Source organism: Falco punctatus (assembly GCF_963210335.1).
Source record: "Falco punctatus genome assembly, chromosome: 7".
NCBI lineage: Eukaryota > Metazoa > Chordata > Aves > Falconiformes > Falconidae > Falco > Falco punctatus.
The window spans coordinates 60,700,832-60,721,852 of NC_137587.1; the positions used below are offsets into that span (position 1 = coordinate 60,700,832).

A 21,021-nucleotide genomic window follows, 5' to 3' on the forward strand; every position below is an offset into this window, starting at 1 on the left:
GCTACTATGTTAGTAGATACTAATCTAATGTTTACAACCACAGACTATTTACACTGTCAAGTAACTTTGTTTAACACTTGTCCATGTATATTTTGTGATATTTCTAACTATGCTGAACTGCATAATTTTAACAATCCATTTGAAGCTGAGTAAATAGTTTGAAGGGTAAAACCAGTTCATTTTTAATGGAAAAAAGAACAATAACAATGAAAGAAGTAATCACAAGGAAAGTTCACATTATTTGATGCTCATTCTTCCCACAAGTTTGTTGTTTTTTTTTTTTCTACCGGTCACTGCCAAGGAGAAGGAATGAACAATTAAAATAAGATTTAGAATTACAAAAACAATGGAGCTACTGGCATGCATAAAATTACTCTCGTGCACTGGAGTTTACAGAATCAGGGTGCTAGGGAATAACTGCAATCTGAACTGTTGTTTTAAAAGCTGGGGCACAACTGTAAACAGGACATTTGGCCTTGTTCCCTTCGCACAAAGAAGTCCTCACATGATCACTGTGTGCAGCTTGGAGGAAGAGAAAGCAATGTTCCCAGCTCTGCCAGCCTGTGTTTCTTTCCCCCCAGTTAAGGGGGGGAAAGACACTATATAGCTCTGAATTCTGATCTTGCAGGTATGAAGTATATAAACCCCTTACAAAGGCACCCAAGAGCCATACATTCAGCCTCCTCACATGAATGGAAGAAAATCCACCACATAACCTAAGAACAGGCATCTGTTTTAATGTGTGAAATATTTTGCTTTGCATGTTTCATTCCATAACAAATTTGCATCATCTGTTTTCAGCATATATACTGGATATAGGCTGCAGATGCAATTGTGTACTTTCCCTCCCTAACCACACAGACAGAAATTTATTGCAATAGCAACAGGCATTTTATCCCATTAGCACTCGAACAACAGAAGTGCCCACAAGCCCCAGTCAGAAGAACTGGGCTGGCAAATCTCTTTAAAGCAGTCCAAGCAATGCAGGAGAAGTTGGAAAATTGCAAAATAAAAACCCTCTAACAATTACTCATTTATCTAGCATCAACCAGCTGACATCTGGTTAATTCATACCAGGCTTAGGTTAATTCCTACATAGCTGGCAAGTTTGTAGCTGAATTCCTGTTTGTCTTCAAGATTCTTTTAGTATTATTGGTTTGCTGAAAAAATACACAAGAGTTGGTCCTTCGTTACACTTGTGAAAGCTTTGTTCCCAAAGTATTGATTCGAACAATTTGACTAGAAGAGACAATGGCTTACATTCCAGGGGTGAAGTTGTCATGAAGTTCTCTGGGGAAAGCATCCTACACCCCACACTGATAAAAATAACTGCAACACACAGATGAGGTGTTGTTTTGTCATTAAAGGAAGACAAGTTTCAGTTTTACTCCAGTTCCAAAAGGAAGATCTTTGGAAATGCTTAATGGGAGTGTGTCATTACAGCTTTGTTTCCTAAGCAAGGTAAAATTAGTGCAATAAGGTGTCTGAAGTCTAATCTGAGACAGGACTGGAACCATCACAGGAATACAAGGTAAAGGATAATACCTCATCCTGCAAATGAAAGAGCGCCTTGATCCCATGCACATTCTCATTGAAGACTGCTGACCCTCTTTCTTTACTGTTCCAGTCTTCAAGTCCAGGATTCGTCCTAGAAAAGCCAGGGAGAGCAACTGATGTTCAGTACATAAGTTTAATTCCATTTACTATGAACTGAGACGACAGTAAGTTCATAAGCTAAATGTCATCAGCCCAGTTGGGGGAAAAACACCATCAAAAAATCTTGACCATGGTCTCACACAGGTTATGTGCTGGCTTAACTAATGACTTCAGCGAAGCTGACTGAGTCACAACAGTGATGGCTCTTTTCTTGGTTGGCCCAAGACCAACTTCCAAGGCAGGGTCAAACGTCTGGAGGCAGAGAATGACAGCAAGCATTTTTGACTCGATCTGCTCGTTCCACTCTTTACCAGAACTGTGGATAAAGCAACATGCATCATTCCCCTGACAGCTGCCCCTCATCCCCTCTGCCTTTATGCCTATCCAGAACGCTTCCACCATACCACCACCTCACATATTCAGAACTGCAGTGATGGTGAGGAACACAAAAGATCAAGATTTTCTCCTTGATGATAAGATACAGGTTATGTCACAACAGCACTTGTGGTGACGCACTTTCAGAGTGGATAAAAACCTGACATATCGGGCTATTTTTAAAGTTAATTTTCAGCCGGATCAGGGAGATGATCTGACTCACCACAAGCAACATGAGTCTATGCAAGGTCCGTGGCTGGACCCTGCTGACCAGCATAAGCTGACTACAAACCTCAGGATCTCAGCCCACTGACAAAGCATTGAAAAGGGATGACAGCTACCAAGTCATCTCAACAGAGCACTGAGCTGACACTACAGCAGTAAGCTGGGGGAGGTCTTTATTAAAAAACAAAGGTAGCAAGGTGGTAACACAATAATCTTCCCATTCTCCTGAGACAAAACACAAGGCAGTGATTACCACAGAGAGGTTCAGATCAGTGGTGATGCGGTACAGGGTATCACCTAGAATCCTACTGTTTCGCACCAAAGAACTAAGAATGGACTTTGGCATCTACAGCTCGGTTGCTAACAGATGACTATAAAATCTTGTGCCTTAGTAACACAGACTAAAAATGAATAACTGGCCCAGATCCACAGTGCTTCAGGGCTGGATACAGCCACAAATGTGACAGTGGGCAAGAGAAATGCAGTGGAACAGCTGCCCGACAATTAAATGACAGCTACCAGCGCTGATGACACAAGACCATGAGCAAACCTACATGTTTAAAGGTGAGTGTCTTTCAGTAACTGAAACTATATAAGCCAAGTCTTTACTATGATATAACTAGACAAGTCTACAGCAAAATATGATACTGTACTCTGTCTATACTAAACTGAAGAAATAACACAGAACACATTCAAGGCCTCCCTCACCAGATTTACTCACAACTTTCTGTCCAAAAATGAAGCATGAAATAATCCTACTGCCAAACGTTAATTTCAGAAGTACTTTAACTGAAAAATATTTACCTCCATCCATGAATGGGAATAAAATAACTTACAAAACAGTTTAAAGATTATTACTTTAGATAAGGAACTAGGCAGCAGCATTTTATTCTTAAGGTATACTCAAGATTACTTCTGGAGGAAAGCCATCCTTGTCAACAGAAGGTTAGATACCATTTGGTATAGCTCCAAGGTATAGATATATCTCAGATGGTTAAGTTGTTAGCAAGCCGAGGACAAATTCCTAAAGATGCTTCAATTCAAAGCACTGCGCTACCAGCACTCATACCACTGTATTTCCCAGCTCAGTTTATGCTGACCCTATGATGTAGGATGGATCTAAGCTTCAAATCCACCTCCCTCCCCTGCATCCAAGGGTCTCTCTCAGTCTCATTTTCTACAGGTAAAGCCACGGTCTATTTCCCCACCAATTTAGAGAAATGGAATATCATTACACAGGAGGCAAACAGACTCACAAATGAAGGCAACACATGATGAAGCAAATAAAGACAGAATATATGTTCAGGACCCAATGGCTGTTCATATTGAGCATCAAGACAAATCAAACTATTAAAGGCATTTTTCGCTTTGGACACAATAACTTTGTCATACACATCATCAAAAGAAAAGTCATTTTCTGTGCACTTTTATTTTTTTGCATCCCAATTTAAATTCTTGAAGTGACACAAACAATCCAAAAGCAGTGACAGTAAATGTAAGTCAAACAGCTCATAGAAATTTCTCATTTTTTATCATTCAAGAGCATCTATAAAAATAAGTATACTTCACAACTATGTGGTTGCTAAGCCTAAAACTGCTGACACATGTTCCTTTGGCATGTCTGGAACCCCCGACAACAAAAGTCATAGTTTTTAAATATAGCTTTTTGTTTGGCAATGTCTTAGAAATATGTACCAGATAACAAATAGTCTAAATTTTGCCCTGACTTACAAAATCACTGCAGGGGGTATGCGGGGGTATGAGTCAGAGAAACGTGTGGTGCACAGATATTATGACAAAGTGCTCTCAACAGCTTGTTTCAATAGTCAGTCATGTGTGTATTAACCTTGCAGAGCTCTAACAATATAGTGCAGATTTTGATAAAGAACAAGCAGCTTGTGTCTCATACTATTAAACACTTACAATCAAATTATATTAAAACGAGGAAGAATTATAGGTGACTAGACTAAGGATAAAGCTTTCAATTTATCTCAAACATGCTCATCTGTGCACTCCCTGGCGTAAGAGGGATCTCCTAAGACCCAGCATACCAGGGCTTGTTGGAGCTTTGAAGTTAATAATACCGGTGTTGCCAGGTGTGCAGAGCATATCTGGGAGAGTAAACTGGGAAGAAACCCACTGTGAGATCTGCACGCAACCAATGCAGCCACGCAGCACAGGTAGAAGCTAGCTTTGGGAAAGGAACAGCGTTATACTACATTCTTGCACCCTGTGTCTGCTGCAGTATTGCACACACCACCGAGAGCTTTCTCTTGCACCCTGTGCCTGCCTGCGGTTACTGCACAGACACCACTAAGGGTTTTCTCTGCAGAGCTCTCCTATTTCATGATGGCCATCTGGATACAGTGTTACCACGTTTTATTTGCACCCTAACTGCTCGAAAAACCCTCTTAATTTCTAGACCTAGACTTACAAGCACTTAGCTTTTACCAGGTAATTCCAAAGAAGGCAAAGAGACAGGACACAGTGAAGTCAGGACATGCTGGAGTTGTACCCCAGTGTTTGTCGTGACTTCTTATTGCTGTGACAATCTGCAACGGTGACAATACAATGTCACCTGGTCTCAAGACAAAAGTCCCAGCCATTTCTCCTAGGCTCCCTGCCACTCCACAGCTGACTGAGAAGGGAATGGACCCACACCACTCTGCTTCTGCCAGCATGGAACTGCAAAATTATCTTTTACCTGCTTTGATATCAACTATAGTTCACTGCAGCTGCTCATGCGATGGACCTTGGCAGGCCCCATGCTGCGGTCCAAGCAAACTGGCATAAATCACAACGTGTCCTATGGACAGCTCAGTTCAAGGCAGTGGCATGCTCTGATGAGAGCTCCATCACAGAACCATAAAATATTCATATCTCCATGTGTTCCTGCATCTTTTACACTGGTACTGCTACCTCGGTGATAACTGCTCAGTTAGGTTTCTCCACAGGAAACACATACAAAGTACATCCAATATTAAAGTTGGCAATTATGTTCTTATTAATAAGAAATATTCTAGGATGCTCTGACAAATTCTGTTAACTGAATAGCGCACATGTACATTTTTTAAATTTCTTCTAGTTTCTTCAGAAGAACAGTTTTAACAACCCAGTGCCACCGCCAGCTGGATCCCTTATGAGCTTCCCCATAAACTGGTAATTGCAAGTAGTCCACCTTCACGTTAAACTTTTCCCCTCTCCAGCTCCAGACACAACCTTCAGATACAGCAAGCGTAGGATGTGTATCTCCATCACAGCACTACTGTGACTGACACTGCTGTCTTATTACCATTTACAGCAGCTGCACAACTCAGAGGAAACCAGAATTTACTCTGCTGCAAAAGAGAAAGCAAATAAATGAGTACAATGCTTATTAAAACCAGCACACAAATCTCTCCGGTTGGTCCGGGTATAATTGATAATTTGTTGAAATCTACCCACTACAGTCCCCATCCAGAAGGCAGTATTGCTTAAACCTGCAATAAACTAGTCCTCTGAGCAGGAATCAACCACATGACCCAGGAACCTGGGACCACAGAGGTGAGGACAGTGTGCAAGTGACTCATTATTTGGGTAACACTACAGAAGTCATATAAAGGTCTTCCCAGTAAAAAGATTAGTTAGCAACAGATTCCAGTACTGAGGATACAAGCCAGAAACATTCCCCTTGTGTTATGCTGCAGCATCTTTTCAAAGATGCTCTAAAAACTTTCTTATAATGATCAAGGGGACAAATGTTCGCATTGGCACAGATACACCCCTTGTGTGTGCAAATAGTGAATGGATTATGCACAAACCTTCCTGTTCTGGATCTCCAGTTCCTACCGTGAATGTTCAAATACCTTTTCTGTGCTTGCAATGTTTGAGATGAACGTAAGCCAAGGACTGGCCTGGGCCTACTGAAGTTCATGGGGTTTCAAATCTGGGAGTTTGGCTCAAATCCATCTTTACACAATAGCACCAGCCTGTTAGAAAATTCGTTCCTCCACGTTTAAGCACTGCATGCTAAGGTTTATAGTCTGGTAATCAAACACAGTCTGTTCATTGTTACTTTTTCAGGTTTTTTTTTGGTTTTGGGGGGTTTTTTGGGTTTTTTTTTTGTTGTGTTTCTTTTTTTTTTTGTGGATTCAGAACTTCATAAGCTTCAACACCTAATTTTACTACAAATGCTTTCTCTGCTGGATTTCAAGTTCCTAAGAATCCTACAGTCTCTAGTCAGAAAGGAGGGTATTCTGCAAAAATTTCAGTGTAAGTTGAAATGGCTGTCTCTAAAAACAATAATATGGTATTCACATCCAGTTTGCAGCATGAAAAATAACCTTTTAGAGCAACAAAAGACTACTACCTGCTTACAAAGATCAGAAGAAATCTGTTTTTGCCTCAAGCACACAAAAATACTGTTGGCAAAGTACATGACAGAATTTTCCACTTCCCTCTAACTTATCAGTAGATGGACTGCTATCTTGAACAGAATCTTGGACCTGATAAGGAAACAGTCTGCATTAATATATGGAGTGTCCCTTGCTCTCAATACCTTCAGCAACCCAGCAAACTTTGTGCTGTAGATGATAGAGTCTTGTCTTACAAAGGACTAGTCAGGTATTTCATAATCATTGTCAGCCACCGGATTGTCTACATATTTCTTTCCAGGCAAAATAAAATAGAGGATATACCAAGTTTGGTTTGGACAAGATAACAAAAGATGACTTTGTGCTCATTAAGTGTACTCCCCAGGCTACTCACGGAAGACAAACAGAACACAGGAATACAGCACCCAGAAATTCTTCTGAAAACTAAACACATCTTTATCTTACTATAAAAATGGAAAGAGCAAGAGAGGGATGCAGGAAAACAAGAGGAAATAATTAAAAATAAAAACAAAGTAACGATCAAGATACCGATGCTTCTGGACACAGTTCCAAATGTAAGCTGACCCTCAAACTTACGGGTCAGAGAACAAAGGACTTCTTCTATGGTGATGCTTAGTCTTTATTAGTACATTAAGTCTTTAGAAATAAGCGGTAGATATCAGCTTAAAGTTGTGTGTTCTCAACTAAAACTACTAGGTACCCATCCATCACACAGAAGCGCAACACTGCAAGCAAAATATTTATCATTTGTAAGGGGGCAGCACAGAGAAGTCTATCACTCATGAGTGCAGCATCAAAAACCCAACTCTGTTACTGTATCCTGGCATATGAAAGATGCGCATGAAGACAGCATTAGTGGTTGGACACTGACTCCACAACAGTTTGTACAGATAGAAGACACAGGCAGCTGCTTGGGATAAACAATCAACTTCCAGAAAACAAAGCAAAACATCTTTTTAAAAATTTTTCTTTTATCAGTTTACATATATACACTGACTACAGCTGAACATTCAGCTTTACAGCCACTAAGGTACTCAGCTAACAGAGTTCCTCTTGGAAACAATGGATGCATTATGAATACATAAACAAAATGTCTTTAATAAGAAGATTAAGTAGCCTGAATTTCATCAATTTATATGAAATTACTCTTGATAATCTCATGGCAGAGCAAAGCAATTATTCTGCATTAATTCGACAATTAAAAAAAAATAAAAACCTTTAAAAATTCATACCCTTGCAATTGTAAGGGTTACCATTTTCTCTCATGTTTAATGCAGCTCTGCAACTGCTGTAAGCTCTACTGCATTTAATAAATACACACATTCACCCTGTGGATCCCACCAAAAAAACTTACAGATGATCTAAGAACACATTAAGAATCAAAACTGTGATGCACGCACAGTATTTGAAGGCTCTCTTTCCAGGAACTCACATTTACATAAACCAGAGGCAGCTTGCAATATACAAATAAACCATTATACACATTAAAAAAAAATAAAAAAATCCTGGTCACACAGGTATTCTCTCAGCATTCTGGGGTTTATTATTTAGATGAAGGTAACGGTCATAAAAGCACTGACATATCTACCATGTACATACACATGTTAGAGTACACAGTCCCTGTCCTGAAAGCCCAAGCGCCTGCCCTCGAAATGACAAGGTATTTACCATGGGGCTCAGGGGACCGAGCACAACTACCACAGTGCAGAGATGTGCTGCTGGTCCTCCATGTATCCTCTACAAACAGAGCATCTCTTCAGCATCACAACACAGAGGCAGGAACTGTGTGGAGTTAATGCACCAAAGACTACAATCGTAATAAAACTGTACCCACAAAAAATGCATCTCTCTGGCCTCTCACTGAGGGGAAAGCAAACACGGGAGCACTGAGAATAGCCTGGACACTCAAAACATAAGTGGACTTGAGACCATCCTAACTTCAGACTACAAAATAAGGGCAGAAACACATGACTGGCACCAGTTACACTGTGCACCCAAAATCAGCACTGAGTTTACAGCGTGCCTCTCCTGCTCACACCAGAGGTTACAGTGCAGTGCTCTCAGGCAACGCCCGCTAACCTGGTGTTTATTTTATCACTGCTAGTTCATATTTGCTGCGCAGTTAATGGCCTTTTAAATCTACAACAAAAAAAGACACCAATTCTTGATAACATTCAAAACACATTGAGAGGCCACGAAGAATGTACAGCTCTAGAAAGTACAAGCCTGATGAGGTTGTTTTTAGAGAACAGATTTGCTAACTCGTGATGCTTAACTCATTCACCAAAGAACCCTGCTCATTCACAAACAACCCCAGCGTGCAGGCGCTGGCACTCCTCGCACATTTGCCTTCCTCTGCATCAGACGCAGCACCGCCACGTGGGACTGCTGCCAGGGCTTGCAATGATGCAGAGCAGATGGGCTCATAGCAGGCAGCAGGCTTTCTCTTTCATACTTCGGATTCATGCAAAATAAGTACCATTGCTGCATTGTTAGGGGTGTACATATAGTTTTAATACACATGTGGAAAGTTTTAATTCACATGTGGAAAGGGTCTGATCTTCAGACCGTCTCCCCTGTGGGTGCAGGAGCCCCTGGGTTCTGCCTGGAAGGTGTCTGGTAGCACAGGTCATCGCTTACTGGTATCATAGCCTTTATGGACCACAGTCACAGCTTCCACCCCCGGCTTACAGGAAGCTTAGGACATGGCAGGGGAGAACATGTTTGATTGTTTGTAGATGGTCAATGCAATCTAAATTTCCTGATATTAAAATCACAATCCTACTAAATCTTCCAAGGCATGGGTCAGTAGGACTTTGAGGGAGGTAGCACTGTGGGTGGGAGCAAGGTCTCCCCATGCACACCCAACCCTTGCTTCCCAGCTGGTCTGACTGTACAGAACAGGCTGGGACCTCCCCCCAGGAGCCCCACAAGGCTGTACAGCAAGCCAACATTTACACCTCTGTCCTCTGCCTTCTAGGGTTTTGTGCCCTGGCCCAGCTTCTCCAGAAGAGCAAAGCCACGGGGACACTGGTATACCAATACCCCTTGAAAATACAGTACAACTGTATAATCAGTCAGCCTCACACAACCTGGAACAAAATCAGGGACCACACAGGACTTCCCAGCTGTCATTATACTGCATACATATCAACCAAGAAGCTTGCGGAATGGCAGGGATAAAATGCAATCGCTCTCGCTCCAAAGTTGGCAGTGCCTTCCACCCAAATGTTACGAGACTGCTATAGCTCTCGCAGGCTGGGGCTTCACTGTGCTCGTGTGTTTGTTTTATCATGCAGCAGGAAACAGCACTGTATCCCTACCCCACCGTACACGCTACGTGACAAAGCATCGCTAATACACTGATAAATATATCAGTAAACAAAATAAATAACTGGCTCCGATCATGTACTTATCCGCAGCTACTAAAGCGACGTTGAGAGGAGATCCACACCTTCACTCTTATTTCAAAGATGAGGGCACTAAAGCCCAAAGGAAAGACTTCTCTTGCCTGCGGTCAACCAGCAGCGGAGGTGCAGCCAGAACAGGGTCCACGCTTGAATAAGCAATATGAGTTCTCAGCAGAGCAGAGCTGTAGATAAAAATTCTCGATAACATAATCCATAGTGATTCTCAGAAAGTCCATAAAGATCTCATGACAACTCTATGCTTATCAGGGAATAATCAGCTTAAAAGAGAAATAAACATGATTATGCTTCCAAAAGAAGACTATAGGCTAGGTTGCTGATTCATCTTTCTTTATATCCAGTGATAACCTCTTGATGTATCAGCGTAGAACCTGAAACAAATCAGTCCAAATAAGGAAAAGAAATCTCACTTGAATCAAATACTCCACTTTCACGATGCTACTTAGAACCAGGACATGCTCTCTATTGCTCATTTTCCCCTCTCCACTCATGAAAAACATTCCTGAACTACCTGTCCCATAACGATGACTAATGTTCCACTAATGTGGGTGTCCAAGTGGAGATGAGTGGTGTTCCTCAGGGGCTGGTATTGGGTCCAGCGCTGTTCACCATCTTTGTCAGTGATGTGGACAGTGGGACTGAGTGCACCCTCAGCAAGTTTGCTGATGACACCAAGCCATGCAGTGCAGTCAACACACTGGAGGGAGGGGACATTATCCAGAGGGACCTAGACAGCCTTGAGAGGTGGGCCCGTGTGAACCCCATGAAGTTCAGCAAGGCCAAGTGCAAGGTCCCACGCCTGGGTCAGGGCAATCCCAAGCACAAATACAGACTGGGTAGAGAATGGACTGAGAGCAGCCCTGAGGAGGAGGACTTGGGAGCGCTGGCTGACCCCACCATGGTCAACCCAACATGACCCAGCAATGTGCACCTGCAGCTCAGAAAGCCAACCATACCCTGGGCTGCATCAAAAAAGCACGACCAGCAGGGCAAGGGAGGCGATTCCCCCACTATCACCACCTCTGCTCTCATGACACCCCACCTGGAGTGCTGCATCCAGCTCGGGAGACCCCCAGCATAAAAAAAGACATGGACCTGTTTGAATCAGTCCAGAGGAGAGCCACAAAGATGATCAGAGCACCTTTCCCATGAAGACAGGCTGAGAGAGTTGGGCTTCTTCAGCCTGGAGAAGCAAAGGCTCTGGGGAGACCTTACATCACCTTCCAGTACCTAAAGGGGCCTGTAAGAGAGCTGGAGAGGGGCTTCTTACAAGGGCAGGTAGTGGCAGGACAGGAGGGAATGGCTTTAAACTGAAAGAGGGCAGATTTAGGTTAGCTCTTACAAAGAAATTCTTCCCTGTGAGGGTGGCGAGGCGCTGGCCCAGGCTGCCCAGAGCAGCTGTGGATGCCCCATCCCTGGCAGTGCCCAAGGCCAGGCTGGACGGGGCTGGGAGCAACCTGGGCTGCTGGGAGGGGTCCCTGCCCGTGGCGGGGGGGTTGGAACTAGATGGTCTTTAAGGTCCCTTCTGACCCAAACCATTCTATGATTCTATGATTATAAATATAAACCATCAAAGCTCACTCTCCTCGCTAGCCTAGCTTCTCTGGGGGACTATTTGAACCTCTCTAAATATGTTAAGGTTTACATCATCTAATTGCAAAAGGCGTTGTATAAGCATTAGAGTCAAGTTATGACATTCTTACAATAGAATGAAGAGTCGATCCAATCAACAGCAAAGTTAAAAAAAAAAAATAAAAGTAATGCAATTGAAATGTAGCTATTTTCCAAGCTATTTTTAAATATCTGTCTGTCCCGTACTTACCAACTGGAGACAGTGACCCACAAAGGGATAATTGAAAAGCTTTCTCACCCCCTCTTGTTTTTCAATAAGAAACCCCTCACGTTACACAGCTGTTTGCTTAATACAACTTGTTCTTACAAAAGCTCATGAGGCCAAAAGGTCTCTGCTGTGCCTGCCTTCAAGTTTGACTAACCAGTCCGCATCAAGTAATTCTCCACAGCGTTGGGCAAATATGCATCTTTTTAATTAAATTAAAAAGGAAACTATGTGGGCTTTTGAACCTTGCTATTGAGTTAATTTTAAGGGACTATCTGAAGGGATAGCGTTACAGATCACATGCAGATCTCTCTGCTGATGGACCTGGAAAAACGGGACTTAAAACCCCAAGCGAATAATTCAAAGCACATGTTGAAACTTAAGTTATTAAAAAAAACCAACAAACCAAAACATTTTAAGGACTAAATGTATTTTCAATTCTCCACAATAGTTATCTTATGTATGGGAAACATTCAGCATACTAAATAAAACAGCTTATAGAAACCCACACAGATGTGCAAGCTCTCCCCAGACATAAATACAACAGCATCTATCTCCATTTCCAGTTCCCTATCTGTAAAGCAGGATGATGATCCTGTTTTTTCATCCGTGCATCGCCCATTTAAACTTCAGCAGCAGCAGCTTTATCTTGCTATAGGTTTGTATAAGTCCTGACAGCCACATTCTGATCTCCGCAGGTTCTTACAGGCTCAGTCACTAAACAAATAAATATCACCAAGTTCATGGTTCAATGAGCTGGTCAGTTGGGGTAGCACTTCTGTTACAATTATCAGATGTGTTTGAAGGCAAGCCTGAGCTGGAGAAAACTATACTAAGGCCTGCCAGTGATCCAAGACACAAAGAGCTCCTCAAAAGACAGAGCAGACTTTCTATAACTAGAAAAAGGATGGAAAACCCCAGAAACAGTTACTCGAAAGCACCATCAGCAGAGACTCCCATGACAGAACAGTTATCCAAAACAACTGAAATATGTAATTTATTCTTTTACCATTCACAGCTGCGTAATAAATCAATACACAAAGGTCGTAAGTAGCTTTTAAATTAACCTATTTGTTTCACTTGAATGCTCAGACAGGAAGCTTTACTGAAAAACACTTCGGCCAAAAAAGCTTCAGCTCCTGGCATTCTATATCACTTGTACTTCATTATCAAACTCAAATAACTGGGATACATGCTTTATTAGTAAATACTAGTATCATCTGGTTCTGAAATTTGGCTGTGGTCTGTTCCATATGAGCTGGTGACACACTACAGAGTAGTCCATTAGAGGAAATAAATAATGACTGCAAGATGACTTTGCAAGATATTTTGCTGGGGACAGAATTAAATTTAAACCCATGAGGAAGGAGAGAGAGGGAGGAGAACAAAAGGCCCAAGGATGCTATCTGGTTGTTTTTATAAGCTACTCTCTTAATTCAATTAAAATAAGGTGTGTGGGGCAAAACATTATTATAGGTTTTAATTCTCTTTTTGAAGACTCAAGATACTTACAAATTACATGCAAAAGTCTCCATGCTGTGAAAATGGAAGGAAGAAGGCTTGATGACCTAAGTTCAGATCTAAAGCACTACAGTAAAACAGACCAAACCACAGAAAACTGTGGGTTTGTGCTGCCATATGGGAGGCTTTTCCCTCCATGCAGCTCTGTGCAGGGTATCAGTGAGAAGCAAGCGGGTGCCACGGTCTCACCAAGCTGATGGAATGCTAGGGAAGGATCAAAGACTGTGGAAGTCCCGCCTTGGCTGTCCCAGTGTTATGAAATAGGAGAGCTTTAGCTAAGGAAAGAGAGATGGCAGCAGCATGGGATAAGTCAGTAATTCCCCTTTTGAAGCAAGCATAGACTCGGGTGGAATGCTATCAGTCCCAGGTACCACTCCTCACTCCGCTTCCCTAGCCTGTTGCTGCAACTCATCACATAATAGTAAAATATTTCAGTGCATTGTATTAAATTCATTGAGACAACACAACACTCAAATTAGGCGAAAGGAAAAGCTAGTTCTCAACAGGGCAGATGTCAAGGCTAATATTGCACCCTCCCAACATCTGTGGAGTTCTTATCAAAGCAGTGAATCACCTGAGATTTAGAAAGGGTTGCAAGCAGGGCCAGTGCCAAAAGGCTCTAAGAGGCATGCTCGGACTGCTTTAGTGGCAATGTGTTAACCAAAGAAGTTGGTCAGGTATTTGTGAAACATTAGTATTTTTTAAAGGAGGAAAAAATCACTAACTCCATATATTTCATCGTGTTTAACAAAATAGAGCGGGTTGAATAAATATTGAACATTAAAAACACGCAGCACCCTTGAAACCCAGCAACTGAAAATGATCCAGTCAAAACATCTGTGATAACAGACCTAAGTATGCAGCAGTTTCCAAGTGAGAAACTCAAGGTGAAGACGGAAGAGAAATAATAACCGCAAAACCCACTTGCACATGCATGTCTAAACACCTGAAAATTCACCCTAAAAGCATTCCCTAATGCTAATCAGGTGTAATAAGTCTGTCTCAGAGTACTAGGCTAAAGTCGCTTCCTTATTTTAGCACAAACATGTACTGACCTCTTTAAACCACCATTATAATTACCGAAGTAATTTTTAAAAAAATGCAGCTTATTATCACTTGTTTTCCTTCGAGTACTATCCACCCAAACGGAGCGTGTCAGCGGCAGGGAGACCACTGGGTCACTGTGTTTGTGTAGGAGTTGCTTTATGAACTGTTTTATACACGGCTGGCTTCTCCCAACATTTGGGATTTCCCCCCCACTCCCTCAGAAACAGCCCTAGAGACAAAAGCAAAAAAAAAAAAAAAATTCTCTTGGAATAAGTTAGAGAGATTAAATGTACCACACATTTAAAATATGATCATTTCAAAATACCTATTTTTTGAGAGCAGACTGCATTTTTCTTATTTCTGCGGTATTGTATAGTGTGTCAAAAGTACTGGAATGGTGCTCTAAGGCCTCAAGGTCCTCTTTCTCACGTAAACCACACAAAAAGCCAAATTCCACCGTCTGTGTTACCCCTGTACAATAACGGGACCACAGTTAGCGGTCACACAGCCAGACCTGAATAAAGGATTTGTTTCGTTCAACTGAAAAACAAGGCAAACCCCTTGCAAAGGAAGCGTTAAGTCCCGTACGTGTAATGTAATGCACAGAGTATTTAAAACTTTCCTCATCTTCCCTCTGGAAAGCCCAGCGCATTCAGACTCAGATAGCTCTCACTGACCCACTAAGCTTTCCTATTTTGCCACATGAAGTTCACAAACGGTGCTTGACCAACCCAAATGACGACAGAAGAGAAGCTGAAGACACAGAGGTTTTGTGCATCACCTCCAGGCACACGCTAGCGGGATAGCCAGGATGCAGATGCCACACAGGCACAGCTTCCTTGTTGCCCGCTCCTAAGCATCTACTGCACCGATTCATTTGCTTGCGAACAGAATGGGGATGGAGGAAGCAAAATATTCACGTCCTCCATCCTACATGTAAAAAACGTGCCAGCTGAACAGACTAAAGCTTAAACCCCACAAATTCCTGTGCTTGGCACTGCTCGAGTTCAAAGGCTATCTCTAGCTGGCACCGTGACCTTCCTGCTACGAGAACAAACAGTCCACAAAAATGTGGGCAGATTATTTTTTTCTTTGGAACAATGCAACAGGCTGGTGTGTATGGAAAGTCTTACAACTGGAACATTCTCTTCACTCTCCGCAATGCCGGTGGGACCACATAACTTTGCTGAAAAACAGGTATCACATGGTGATTTGGTAGTTGTCAGCAACGAGCCAAATCTTTTCTAAGATTTCACACTTTAAAATAGGAAAAGATGCCTTGCCAAAATTGGCTTTTTCTACAGTAAAACCAGACTGAAACCTGAAACACTGAGTTCACACGAATCACTCATATATTCTATACATGGCAGTATGTTTCACGAATTGTCCCCTCTTTTTCAGGACAACTTCAGTGTTGAAGCTTCTATTTTCAAAAATCTCCGTTCCCTTCCATTGCAGGTGCAATAACCCTGGCACAGCTGTCTCCAGCCTCCACCCTTCTGAGGAATAAAGTTGGGGGTGTTTGGGTATGTATGTGTGGGTGGGTGGAAAATCCCATAAAATATTAAAAGCCAAGTTTCAGACAGGCCTGCAGAGACACAAAAGATTTCAGGACATCTCATATCACGTATATGGAAACTTTACCTCCTCCCCACCTTGCCTGCTTTGTGTGTGCTGTTTACTGGATGCCTGCTCATCTTCACTCTAGAGGTTGTTACATTTCATGGACATACAGTGAAAACAGCTGATGATGAACCACTGTTGCTGGGATAAAAAGTACAGGTAGCTATTAAGTCTTTGTATAAACAAAAAATTATACAACTCAGTCCCCACCTGCCCAGAAGCCAACAGCCTTACTAGGTCAGTCATCCTGTCCCAAGATGCTAAAATCTAAAATACTAAGATCTGGTTTTAATTCTCTGTACTCTGCCTTCTAAGCTGCTGGGCTGGGCACTTTCAGAGACAGATGGTTCTTTAGTGTTCATGTACTTTAAAAAGTTTTCAGACAGAAGCAAAAAAAATAAATCAGATGTCAGTTGAAACAGCCCCTTACACACAGAGTACCTTTCCAATTCTGATAAATGTGCTCCTCAGAACCAAAGGCTAGAGAACAAAGTCCCAAAGGAGCTTTACTACATCTTTTGTCGACTGTCTTACCAAGGACACACTTCTATGAACAAAAGGATTTTTTTTCCCTTTTTTTTCTCCCCCCCCTTTTTTTTCTCCAAGGAAAGTTAAGAGCTCTCGGTAGAAAAACATGCATCTTTGGCAAGTATCTTAATTTCTACAAAAGACACAGGGAAGACACAGCATCTGATGATGTATTTTTGGTATACAATTTTTAGCACCAATACCCAAAATAGACATTTTACCTTTTTTTTTTTTTTTTTAAATAATAAATAGGCTGATCCAATTTTCAACTTGATGAGGAGAAGCTCCCTGGCTTGCTAATACATTGCAGAAGCCATACCATTAATTAAATGTTCTGATAATACATTACTTTTTCATTAGACATCAGTTTTACTGTTAGTGACAATGACATTTAAGGCATAACGGAACTATATTTGCCAGGGCTGAGTTTCTGGTAATGCCTCAAGTTAGTCTTTAAATTTCTTCACAGAATTTTGCACATGGAACCAAACAGGAGTCTGATCCCATTCTCTGTACCAGCTAAATCTTTGTTGTAGTCAAGAGTTCAAAACAGAGACCATGAATAAGAGCCACGTTTGCGTTCACTTGGCTGGCTGGCTGTATGAGCAGAATCCCCTCTCTTCTAAGAAAGATTATGCAGAAATCAGAATTGGCAAACTGACATGGAAGTGTAAGACAGCTCACAACACAAAAAATCCTGTGCTGATTTTCAGGAAGAGTATCTGTTGTAATGAGAACTTACTCCTAATCTTCTCTTTTACGTGGTTATTTACCGTTTGTTGAGCATCTCCCATCTGTTCAGTGTTGTGGAAAGCTTTTTTTCACTTCTCCACTGGTCTCTGGCACTGCCCTCTTGAGTTGAACACTATTTTTCTCATTTTTACAGACAATTTGACTCTATCTACAGTATCTGGATTCTGTGGCTGTGAAATCTGCATATGTTGAAGCCATCACTGCAAGACAACATACTATTTGAAGGTTCTGAGACAGGTTCCCCAATCCAAATCCCTGGTCGTGTAACATGTAGTGATGTTTCCATAATATTCATGAACCACAGTGAATTCTCACTCAATGGTCTTTTCTTCTAAAAAGGTACCTATCAGCTCCACTTTTGCTGTGGTCACTCACCATTTCCATTATAAAATTCTACTTTTTTGCACTTAGAAAATAAGGCAATAAAATACCATGCCAAGATTAAACTTGGCATTCAAGTTCTGTCCAGAAGTAACCTCAATTAATCTTTTTCAGCTAGCAAATAAATTGACTTAGTCATTTTTAAAACACTTGAAAATTAAAGCTGTAGAGTTTCTCGTTCTCATCATTTTCTTGCAGTCACAGGTCTGCAGTTTCAGCGCCCCTTAACTGCTCAGCTAAAACAGTTTGCAAGGACACCTTCTGAACCTGCATGGCCTGAGGAGGTTTTATGCCACAGATGGGATTACACATGCTGCTCCCTGCCTCACCTTAGCTATAGAGAGTGAGGCTGAAGGAAGAAATAATAACTGGATTTACTGTGTGCTGCACTGCTTGGAGCTCAGAACTGAATATAATAAACTCGAGCGCTTCCCATTTGCACCACTGGAGATGCTGGCTGCAGGAACAGGGACCTCGCAGCCTTGACAAGTATATCTCGGACACATCATGGAACCACTTGGGGTACTAGGCAACCGTACAGAGGTACCTCTATTTCTCATTCTGCCTTTTCACAAACTGTTTACAGAGAAGTAGATTGGTAGAAATCAGTCCTGCAAAGTGCTCTGGAACACTGTATTTTAACAGAAGGGCAGTCTACTACAGTACTTGCTCAGTCATTTTTTGGAAAGTAAATGTAGCGGAGGTATTCTTCCAAAGTTTTTTCTTTGCACTTAAATCTAAGTTCTGTCTGTTCCCTGCACCATTATACTGTCCACAGCTGTTTAGAGGCTCTCACATTAAGATTCCACTGTACTGTGTGTTATTCAGCCCTTCACCACTTCCAACCCTGAACCTGCACCTGAACCCAACATCTATCAAGTTTCATCAGTGCATCCTAAGGGCAAAGAGGTCTTTCCTAATGGATCCTACTGTGGGATCCGATCTTCATCCATATTTGAACTGATCTTTTTCCCCATCTGCAGGTTTCCAAGAACAAAGAGGGAAAATAAATTATTACTCTGAATATCTGCCCCATTCCAATTAATCATGACCATGACGCATGTAAAGACTTCCTGGGAACACTATTTATTGCCATCAAGTCTCAGCTGCTGTCTTTTTTTTAGAGGATTTCAAACCATACATCACAGTTCAGCTTTCCTGTTGCTACAATGTGTTAGCAATTAATGTACAACAAACAAGCAGACAATTGTTCCATTTCCAGGGAATAAAATCTCCAAGGATATAAAATGGAAGAGAAACTATCCATCCTTCCCCATATCCTAAGAGTTAAAAATAGAGCAAGCAATTACCTCCCCAAACACACTACATGGTTCAGGCCACAGTAAACAGCCTATGCTTTTACTGTTCCTAAAGTTCTGTCCTCTCCTTACCCTTAAATATTCAGTCCCCACCTCTCCTTGGTGTCAGCACAAGAGTCCAAGCAACCCTATTGATACGGTGGGCCAACGAGCTGTCTCTACCAAAACCAAGGGGGTTTTTGCTTAGCTTAGCTTTCGGCTGGGTCAGCCCCCTTGATGTGACTCACTGTAGTACCACATGAATGCCAGAGGAGAGGGTGAGATGAGGTGAGGATTGCATAAGCTGGTGTGACTGCCAAAGAAATGCTCATGCAACCACAGCCCTAGTCTCAGTCTTATTCCTGGGGGCAGAAATGTGAGAGGGAGCCTGCTTTCTCCACTGGCTTGTTCTCTGTCGCTCCCCTTTGGCAGTGGCAGCCTCCCAAGTCCTCAGGGTCTGGAGCAGCTTCTCAGGGCAGCAGGATTGCTAAGAGGTGCTGGGAAAACCCCGGCAACGCAGCACTAATGATCAGCGCTTGTAACAGGAAAAACAAATACAATCAAAGGGCATTGCTGTGATCTGATGCAAGGCAAGTGAAGTTTCTCCTTTGTCAAGATGCTGTCATTGCTTCCCCAGTTCAAGGGCTGAAGGAGGTTACATGGTTGAGAAAATGGACCCTGAGAAGGTGAGGAAGAGAGCAAAATTAAAAATCATAACATACCATTATACTTTCACCTGCAAATCTCTTCTTTACCCTAAGCAGATCCTGTGCCTAACAGCCAGAGGTCACTAAAAGATGAGGATTTTCCTGCTGCCTACAGTGACCTTCACTTTGAGCAGGAAAAACGTCAAGCATAGCTGACTGGCTTGCAGTGTGCACGTCTTTCAAACTCCACGTTGCTCTTTGTTCTATGCATGAAACTTAACTTTGGAAAGCCGAGAGAGTCTTGGGTGCTGCCCAAATGGTTTGATAAACACAGACTTAAAGGAAGTGCATTTGCCTACTTGACATTTTTCTAAATGTCACTAAAGGCACCCATTCTTTCTGTTCACTGCAGTATTTCATTTTATTCCTGTTACAAAGCTGCGACGCTGAATACAGCTTGTGTTACAGGAAGGAAAATGTAACTGGTTGAACAGACTCTAGAATCACTTTGCTTCCAGACAGGTACCTCAAAGTTGTGCTGCCGAAGTCCTGCTGCATGCTGTTTATAAGCAAAGTGATGCTGGACTGACAGTCCTTATAGAACACTGCTTCCCTTATTTAAATGGTACCTCACAGGGTCAAGGAAATGCAAGTTTAATATAACAAATCTAGAGCTTTCTGTTTATCTATGTGCTCCACAGACTGACAAAACTACTAGTATGTTAACTAAATGTACTTCACCAGTCACATCTTTAAAACAAAATCAGTAAAAAAGCAGGACTATATTATGACGTTACTTGCTTTACACTAACTTTATTAAAAAGCTAGAAAAATGCAGCAGACACCTTAAAAACCTGTTCTGTGATGATCTTACCAGAGATGATGTACATACAACTATATATATATCTATGTTTGACTCAAAGCACACTGATGATTCTGTTTAAGCCTTGTGAAGATGTTCAGCTGGCCAAAACATTGCACTGCCCATGTAACCATAATAACTTTATAAATGAAAATTCACACAATGTGCCCTATATAGTTAGGGCCAACTACGCACTGTTCTTACTTGCACTTGATTGGAACAGTTGCAACTACACACTCTCTCCCAGCCCATAAAAAGCACCCTTCTACATCCAGGCTGCCTCTGCACCTTAGGAATGCTACCCTGGCTCTAAACAGGCTGATGCTTTCTCACACTGGGAAAATGTTCAGCCGTGATTTACAGGCCTTCTGTGTCAATGTGACAACTCCCTAAGACTCAGGCAGCAAAAAGATTTAGCCCTACAAATACTATTATTTGAACTTCTCTTTCCACTGGCTACAGATGCA

The 21,021-nt window shown here is 41.9% G+C and overlaps 1 protein-coding gene across 5 annotated transcripts in view; it reads right to left on the minus strand.

Annotated features, from left to right (window-relative positions):
• Window positions 1–21,021, minus strand: part of ARNT2 (aryl hydrocarbon receptor nuclear translocator 2) — a 107,388-nt gene that overhangs the window by 44,506 nt on the left and 41,861 nt on the right. For all 5 annotated transcript variants that reach the window (XM_080395351.1, XM_080395352.1, XM_080395350.1 and 2 more), the window contains one exon: window positions 1,546–1,648. In XM_080395351.1, the coding sequence (XP_080251477.1) occupies window positions 1,546–1,648 (103 nt within the window). The remainder of the gene's footprint in view (window positions 1–1,545; window positions 1,649–21,021) is intronic.